This window comes from Osmia bicornis, chromosome 5 (genome assembly GCF_907164935.1).
Source record: "Osmia bicornis bicornis chromosome 5, iOsmBic2.1, whole genome shotgun sequence".
Taxonomy (NCBI): domain Eukaryota; kingdom Metazoa; phylum Arthropoda; class Insecta; order Hymenoptera; family Megachilidae; genus Osmia; species Osmia bicornis.
In genome coordinates this window covers 461,539-470,618 of record NC_060220.1, presented here as the reverse complement: position 1 = coordinate 470,618, position 9,080 = coordinate 461,539, and the positions used below count along the sequence as shown (strand labels likewise).

Below are 9,080 nucleotides of genomic sequence, written 5' to 3'. Positions count from 1 at the left end.
ATTCTAGAAAGGTATGGTTACAGAACAGGGGAGATTGATATCATCGAAAGATTAATGAGAAATCGTATATTTTTTTCTTTTCTTTTTAGATTTAACATTTATACATCTTTGCGTTTGATGTAATATCTTCCATCTTCCTTCGATGTAAAAAAAAAAAAAGATCTTATGCTATCTTCAGACCAGCAATGGAATTCTCCAAAAGCTAAAACACATCATTCGAAGCTCCATATTCGTTCAAATATAGTATGGCATGGTATTGTAAGATTTTTACCTTGAGATCCCATACTACGAGCTGACCGTCCAAACCGCTCGTACTGAACTCGTTATCCGACACTTTGCGGACGCAGTTTATAGTATTTTGGTGTATACTATCCAAGGCATTATCATTTGTACCACTTCTAGCTTGGCGATCTAACGATTGGAATTTACGCATAGCGGATAATCCGGCAGCTTCTTTTTTTTGAGTGTTGTCTAATTTTGATACAAAATATAATTGTCCGTTGTCGTCTACGGAATACAGCATAGGCATACAACTGTGGCCCTAAAAGGAAGGAGAATAATCTGTTGGTACCTGATCATTTTGGAAGTTACTGAAAACAATAAAAAAAAATATGTATAAATACCGCAGCGACAATGGAATTGGACCCCATCCAAACGCAACTTAAAAACGGTAAATGCTCGGTGTACAGTCTCATAACTGCATTTCCTTTAGTAGCATCTGCTATACATATGGATGAATTATGTGCTACCCAACAAATTTTATTACCACAAGGGCTAAACGCAACACAATGTATCCATCCACCTGGACGTGAATGAGACGGTATGTATCATGAGCAAGTATAATTTACATTAATAATAGAAGAGCATTTTTACCTCCATTAGGAGTATTTTGGAATTCGGCGAGTAATGTTCCTAATGTGTTACTGTGACCCCAAGGACCATTTCCAGGTGCATCCTCCATATCGCTAATAAATGCGCTAAAAACACGAACTTTATAATCTGTGGAACCAGCAACCAATACTTTGTTGTCCGGATGCCAATCAACTGTAGTTACAGTGGATCTTAACGGGCGTTTTATGTGTTTACATTGCCACCAATTATTTTCTGATACAAAGTAACAAACAGCTATTACTCTACCTCCAGATCCAACGGCAAATTTGTTTTCTATAAAAAAATAAACATAGTTTAGTTTCATCCATCATAATTTCATCTAATTTCTTTAAAATTATCGTGTACCTAATGGAGACCATTTTACACATGTTGCTGCTCGATTTATTCTTAAAAGTACCCACGCGGGATTCCACTTTCCATCCTGTTCTTGTGTCCAAACGTACGCATTTTTATCCGCGGAACATGTCACTATTCTATTGGTATTTGGTGCCCAATCAATACCCATGACGTGCATGTCGTGTTCTTGCAAGTTTTGCAATAGTTTCCAACCGCTTGATGTATGTTTATGAACTTGAATCTCATTGTTATTTGGGCAAATAGCAACTTCTGTAACAGGATGTTAAAAGTGTTTGTTAATTCATACATGAATTGTATTAAACAAAGGTTATACCTTTTCTGTCTTTGTTCCAAGCATGACAGCTGATAGCATCAACACCTAAGCTGTGGACCTCGGTCATTTTGCAAACAATATTCACGAAGAATTCGATAAATTTACACACGATATCGTTTAAATAAACATGCGATGATTCCGCAGCTAATCGCTCATATATGTACGGGCGCGGTCACGTATCAACACTTAAACGGCTGGTCGTTAATCGCGTTGTTCTCCAACTGTCAACATATTTGAGCGAGAAAGTAAGAGTTGTTAAAGCCTTTGAAACCTCTTTAATTCTTAACATTTTTTTAATGAAATTTGAAACATTTGAAAGAAATTGAAACAGTTAGTACCGATGCGGTACCAATGCCATGATTAAAAAAACAACTAATGAAGTTACCTGCGCTCTCAAATAAATGAGAGAAATTATCCGAATTTATATATTGATATAATTTGCATCAATCATTTAGCTTTTTTAAACGCCTAGATCTAAATCTGCCCCGCCGTTCAAGTGTTAAGGTACTTCATCAATTTACTGATTTCAATTGTTGAAATAACTTATTTGTATGAAAACCTTTGAAAATTCGTGGACTCTGGTCAGTCTACACGAATTTTCCAAATTTCTGGCTAATAATATAATACACAACACTTTTCTCTAAATACACCAGAATTGACAGTTTATCCGCCTACGGCGGGTTATCAAGGCACCCTTGTAAGGTTATGTTCTTTTAGATAGAAATCTACTGTGCAAATTTGCAATTTTTATCGCAGCGTCCTCTGTTGAAATTTACTATCAACGTTTTGAGAAGGGTTTTTATAATGCCTTAGGTGGTAGTCCTGTCGTTAAACATACGATTTACGATGCGCAATAAGTGCAAGATTCACTGGTTCAGGCAGAAATATTGTATAATTTTTAGTTTTGCATGAAACAGTTAAATGAAATTCTGTAACAATATCTTCAGAACATAAAATATGTCTATCTAATTAACCTTCTGAATAATATTTATTTTTATATATGCAAATATTTGAATGTGTGTAGGATATTTTTGTGGGAATCCCCATATTGTACGTTAATTGTCCTTTGTTTTTCTTGAGATTCATTTCGCACTTTATGATATTTAGCTTTGTTTTCAGCTCTGCAATTCATATTTTTATTAATTGTAAAGCAGATAACGAGTATTTTATTCGCAGAAACAAATTTGTTAAATAATTTTAGGTCATGAAGCAATGATTTTACAGTAATTAAATTAGAGGTAAGTAGTTGCAAATATATATAAATTTGCTTAATCTGTATCAATTGTAAGTAAAAGATTCTAATTATATATGTAATTTTGTTAAAGCTGAACCTCCTAATATAAATTGTGAAAGATCAGAAGATAAAATTGTTAAAGAAGAAATGGATGTAGAAGAATTACTTTCAAGTGAATCATGTTCTGATTCACTTTCAAACAATTTCAGTGCACATACTGATGATAACGATGATGATATATGTAATTATCTAAATGCTGAACAAGCATCCATTAAAAAGTCTGTTTCACCCTTATCACCTGATCTAGTTGCTATAATAGACACTTATGATGATACACCTGTATCCATTACTTTTGATTCAACACAAGATGATTCTGACATAATAATTTTAGAAGAAAATAATAGCAATTCACGCATCAACTTAAATTCTATGCAAAGTTTTCAAAGGCAGTTAAAGTTAACTGCAGTACCACAAAATAATACCCATGAAACAGACTTTGTAAGATGCTTAAGGAGTTTAACGCCAAATGGCAGTAATAATTTACAAGATACTGCTTCTAATGATTTTGATAAAAAGATAAGAGAAGAAGTTCTACAGATATGTAATCTTTTACCTACTTTTAACTATGAGTCAGTATATAAAGTTCTGCATAAGAATCGCAAAGCAAAGAATCGTATAGAGCTCAGTTTATGGGATTTATTACCAAATAAAAGACCAAGAGTAAAACATTTTGAAGATTTATCAACACAGGTAAAACGTCTTAAACAGAATGATACACAGATCAATAGCATTGCGCAACCTGTATCAAATGGTACATTAAATTCACAGACTGCATGCAGTAGTAACGGTAGCAGAAACAGGGAAACTGTATTGCAAGCAAATTGTGAAAACAGAGTGCCAAAATATTCAGTAGAAGATGGTAAAGTTTCTTCCATCACTGAGGGTGGAATATTACGTCCACCGAAATTAGTAATTAACGATAAATGGTCATGTTTAGATGATATTGCGTCACGCAACTCGTTTATTATGGCTCCGCCAAAATTGACAAGTGTACCTGCAAAACAATTAATGAGTGAAAAAGCTACAAAATCATCTGCCTCTGTAGAAAAACACGAAAACAATAAATTAACAAACCAGAATGTCTTTGTATTTAATTCAATAAAAAATAAATATTCAAGGCAAATTTTCCATAAATATATGGAATATTTCAAACATATGGAAAATATTAAAAAGAAGAAATTAACTGGTGAATGCAATAATTTTGATTTTGAAAAACGCAATATGACACGAGATATATTTTTAAGAACAGATTGGTTAACTAATATTGACACACTGGAAACATCAAATAATGTTGCTAAACCTTCAACTTCTGGTGTCAATTTTTCTGTATCTGAAAAAAAGCCAGTATGTGGAGGTACCAGTAAAACGAAGAATAAAAGAGAAGAAAATTTGATAAGGAACAAACCTGCTGTATTGAATATTGCTTTACCCTTCAAATTTCTGCAAATGTATGAAAGATTAGTATTTATGTTTCCTCAGGCAGATAAGATTTCCATTAGACAAATATGTAAAAATCTTTCAAAGTTAGAAGATACTTCATCAATGGAAAGGCTGCAAACATTAGCAGAACATACACTAGTTGCTCTTATAAACTTTGCTAATCTGTTTGTTAATATAAAAGCTTGTACTACAGTGACAGCAATAACTGATTCCAATACTTCATTGCATCAAGTTGTACCAACTAATACAACAACACCGAGACAACAGTCGCTAACCTTTGATCTCTGCAGACCTTCAACTTCTACTGCAGTTTATTTTGCACCTGAAACAAACGAAGTGATTGGAGGGGCAAGGAGAAAGCAACAGTCATTAAGACAACAGTTATTAAGACAACAGTCACTATTGAGAACCAGGCGGTTGAAAATGGTTGAAATGGTTGAAAAGGAAAAGAGAATGCAAACTATTGAAAAAGAAGGTTCTAAAAGTAACAAAAATGTACCAACTAATACAACAACACTAAGCCAACAGTCATTAATTAACAAATTTGACCTCAGACCTTCAACTTCTATTGCAGTTTATTCTGCAACAAACCAAGTGATTGGGGGGGCAAGGAAAAAGGAAATTATTGGAAAAGAAGGTTCTGAAAGTGATAAAAATGCTGAAAAGAAGAATATCGTTTTGCCTTTAAAATTTGAAGAAATGTATGAAACATTAGTATTAATGTTTCCCCAGATGGATAAGGATTTTATTAGGCAAACATGTAAAAATGTTTCAAAGGTGGAAGGTGTTTGTTCTTTTGAACAGTTACAAACTCTAGCTGAACATACGCTACAAAATAAAGAGATACAATCAGCTGAGATAGATATCAGATCATTGTGTCCGGAAAAGGACGAAAATAACCAGTATATTTACTTGTTAGGTATCTTTCCTGATGCAGATCCTACATATTTGAAAAAAGTTGTTGCGCGAACTCAAGATAATCCTTCTGAAATAATTAATTTTATACAATCTCAATGGGAAAAGCCTACTTACCCCACAAAAGAGGAGAAATTGCGGAAGAAAACAATAACACAACAACAGATAAAATATACTACTAAATTTGACGTGAAACAGTTTTTGGAAATATTTCCAGATCCTCTTTCATATTTTACAAATCCAAAGAGAACTTGTAAGTCTAGTTCTGATGCAGTTGAATTTCTTAAGTCTCATTTCACTCACTTTGAGGTATGTTTTTAAAATATTATCATTTGTTTGAGACATGTAAAACATTAGGTGAAATTTGTAGGAATCATATTTGAAGCATGTGTACAACACGAGCAATTACAATTTAACTTTAACTGTGCAAAAATTGGAAAATACGACACCTTATATCAAATTGACTCGAAATATACGCTCATTGGAAAAATGTCTAACCGTGGATATTCCCTTATTACACGAATTTGCATTTATAACACATAGACAAGAAATTGTAGAGCATTTAGATATATTAAAGGAAACGGAAATGATCAAATTCGCGGAATTAAAGGTAACGTGTTATATTTGAAATATGTAAAAGAAAAAAGAAACTCAATTTTTATTTATGTTTTGCAGGAAAGAAATGAACTGTTGGAATGCCAGTGTTGTTACGATAACGAATGTATGCCTTCTAAATGTTCCACTTGTGATGATGGACATATATTTTGTAATTCATGTATTTTAAAAGGCACTGAATCACAGTTGGCACAAGGAGAGACGCGCATTTCATGTTTTTCAAACTGTGACGGAGAATTTACCATTCCTACGCTACAGAAGATATTACCTCCAACACAGTTCAGTATTTTTATCCACAAGAAACAAGAAGCAGAAGTAATGGCTGCTAAAGTGGAAGGTTTAGTTTCTTGCCCATTTTGTCATTTTGCATCTGTACCACCACCTGAGGATAAAGTCTTTAAATGTCTTAATCCTGAATGCATGAAAGAATCGTGCCGGCAAGTTTCCTTTTTATTGAACCAAACTTCTTTAGTTTGTAAAATAAGAAAGTTTTGAATTACCATATCATATAAAATCTTGTTTAAATAGATTGTGTAAACAGCCGAATCACATACCTCTCAGATGTTATGAAGAAAAATCTGACCAAGCACGCTTATTTTTGGAAGAAAAAATGACTGAAGCGCTTGTACGTAAATGTTATAAATGCAGTCGACCGTACTTCAAAGATGATGGATGCAATAAAATTACTTGCAGCTGTGGAGCTATGATGTGTTATATTTGTGATATACCAATATACAGTTATGATCATTTTGGGTACTTAATTTTATAACAGTGATTGTTATAATCATTGATTAATAAGAATAACTTAGAAATAACTTACATGTGCAAATCTAAATTTTTTATTTCAGCACTGGTAGATGTCCACAATGGAGCGATAATTGTATCATAAATAATGAAACAGTTAGAGCAGTTGCTGAAAAAACAGTGGAGCTTATAAAAAAGAAAGATCCCAATGTCACTGTAAATGCAGATGATCTTTTAAAGTATCTTCCATCATCATCAAATGGCGCTATCAGGGTAATGTCATAGCTGCTACTATTACAGTTTACAGTATACAATTAAACATCTTCTATTAACATTACAGGGACGAGTAGAGAAAATAGTAAAATTTGATAAATGAAGTTTCTCTTTAAATTATTTGTTAATTCGTTTTTATGAACAAAGCAAAGGAAAACGTACAAAAACAGTGCATGTAAGTCTATGCTGAAACATGAGAGTTTGGCATTAATTTTTAGTTTGAGTTTCAGTTATAATATTATCATTAACGTTGATTTTTTGTTTGGAATTATATTGAAGTTCAGATTGTTTATTAAAGTATCATACAAGTAAAAAAATACCTAAATGTATGCTTGTACAGAATCAAGTAAAGTAGGTTTCTCTAGGGAAAATGATGATATAGAGAAAGCAGAAGTTCTCAAAATTTTCCGTAGAAAATCCTATCATGCTTGATTCTGAAATAATATTTTAACAAATAATTCAACAATAAATCATTACAGTAATAATTGATAAAAAAAAATATGTTTTCATATATAGTTTTATTATGCGTTTACTTTATGTATCACAAAATAATTGAAGACACAACAAAAAATAAACAAAAAGTTTTCATTCCTATCTTTATTCAGCAATATTCTACTACAGTTTAGTTGTCTCCTATTCTTATATCAATGAGTCCTTCTCCTCCTTCTCGACGGGATGATTCATTGTCAGTCTGTGGAATAGTAGGATTATTTACAGAGGGAGTAGAATTTTCATTAGGTAAGTTCGCGTTATCAGCTCTTCCTTGACTAGGATCATCATTCATGGGATTCTTATTATTGCTTTGAATTCCATTTTGATTTGGCCAATTATTCGGCTGCTGTTGCCTGCCGATTATTATCTGGGTTCCATCGATGGTAGTGATAGTCTGTAAACAATTATTCAACTATAGAAAAAATAGTTTGATACAAAAGTGCCTTAACAAAACTACACTCTGTTCTACAGATTTGCGTCAACATCAATCGTGTGAATGAACTACTGTTATAACTATTAGATATCCTCAAGAGTTATCATCCATACCATGTCATCTGTTTCTGGATTCTGACAAATCCATCCAACGTTGCAGCTTTTGTCCAGAGAGTTACTTGGTTGGTTTGCTTGAAGATTGAGCAATTGTTCTAACATCTGACACGGTTTTAAGTACATGTGCCCTGGTGGTATGTGCTGATGTCCTGGAGGTGTACGTGAATGTCCTGGAGGTAGAAACCCTTGTCCTGGTGGTACGAACGAAGGTCCTGATGGAGAATACCACTGTCCAGGTGGTTGATACCCTCTGTTCCACTGTCCCACCTGGAAGTCTCCCCAGACGGGACTACCTTTGGCAATGGCCGCTAACATCAAAACGGCGAGAATATTCTTCATCTTCTAAGAAATAATAGTAACAGAAATTAATTAACGTCTTCTCTAAAGTATATTCCGAATTTCAACTGAAGCGTGACCAGCAACGAACAAGCGCTGTTACAAGTAATTAGTTAAACAAGGAGAACACTGTCCAGGCTAAGCAATTAATTTGACAACATATAAAATCACGTGCCTCCGGAAACGTATAATTGAACAAAGCAGCGACGCAATAGACTAGTCACGGTACACTGTGACACACCGATTCTACAGGTAAAACGTATGCTCTTCGGTAAAACCAGGAAAATTACGAGAGGACCGTTCATTAAACTGACTCATGTTGGTGATGCTGGTATCCTGATAAATCGCATTTACGCGTTTTAAAGTTGAACTATGACGAGATTAGTATGTAAATATTATATTTTATGACAAAGAAAATCAAACGATCTACTTTTACATTTATTTATTTTTCTTTTAGTGGACTGAATTTTATCAGCTACGGAGGAATCCATCAGGAGCAGCTCGAGGATGAGGATTATCGTGTCAAGGAGCTACGTGAGATACATATGTACATATAAACACGTTTGATTGGACGACCAAGGACAAAATGACGTAATTCGCTTACCGTAGAAAAAAAGTGCAAAGGGTAAAGACGCTCGTTCACCGAACTTATCGCCTAGAACAGCCAAGAGATCCGGAACCGTGGAACGCCGAAACGACGATACCTTTTACGGCATACACTTTTATGTACTTACACACGCAATCAGGCCTTCGACTTCACTCTGATTAGCAAACACCATTAATCAAACGCGATTCCTTTATCGTTCCTTTTTTTCTTCTGTACGTTTACGAGGCGGTCACCGGCGGTGCGATGATGGCATA

The 9,080-nt window shown here is 33.9% G+C and overlaps 3 protein-coding genes across 6 annotated transcripts; 1 reads left to right on the top strand and 2 right to left on the bottom strand.

Moving 5' to 3' along the window:
* Window positions 1–51: 51 nt before the first annotated feature.
* Window positions 52–2,253, bottom strand: LOC114882464 (actin-related protein 2/3 complex subunit 1A-A). Its single transcript, XM_029199359.1, has 7 exons — window positions 1,947–2,253; window positions 1,562–1,782; window positions 1,237–1,497; window positions 874–1,164; window positions 624–802; window positions 272–541; window positions 52–202 (listed from the first exon to the last, which is right to left on the bottom strand). Exons 2-7 carry the CDS (start codon window positions 1,626–1,628, stop codon window positions 164–166), a joined length of 1,107 nt encoding a protein of 368 aa, XP_029055192.1. The 5' UTR covers window positions 1,629–1,782; window positions 1,947–2,253; the 3' UTR covers window positions 52–163.
* A 126-nt stretch (window positions 2,254–2,379) lies between these two features.
* LOC114882373 lies at window positions 2,380–7,450 on the top strand. The gene is made up of 7 exons (XM_046285743.1): window positions 2,380–2,799; window positions 2,887–5,519; window positions 5,581–5,820; window positions 5,886–6,262; window positions 6,354–6,578; window positions 6,674–6,842; window positions 6,910–7,450. The coding sequence occupies exons 2-7, from the start codon at window positions 2,943–2,945 to the stop codon at window positions 6,943–6,945; spliced, it is 3,624 nt and encodes a 1,207-aa protein (XP_046141699.1). The 5' UTR covers window positions 2,380–2,799; window positions 2,887–2,942; the 3' UTR covers window positions 6,946–7,450.
* On the bottom strand, window positions 7,414–9,080 carry LOC114882503. 4 transcript variants are annotated; one of them, XM_029199390.2, is made up of 3 exons: window positions 8,954–9,080; window positions 7,881–8,225; window positions 7,414–7,728 (listed from the first exon to the last, which is right to left on the bottom strand). In XM_029199390.2, the coding sequence occupies exons 1-3, from the start codon at window positions 8,996–8,998 to the stop codon at window positions 7,465–7,467; spliced, it is 654 nt and encodes a 217-aa protein (XP_029055223.1). In that variant the 5' UTR covers window positions 8,999–9,080; the 3' UTR covers window positions 7,414–7,464. The 4 variants fall into 4 exon arrangements, with proteins under 4 accessions (XP_029055223.1, XP_029055228.1, XP_029055234.1 ...); XM_029199395.2 differs by having other exon boundaries at window positions 7,881–8,222; XM_029199401.2 differs by having other exon boundaries at window positions 7,881–8,222; window positions 8,824–9,040.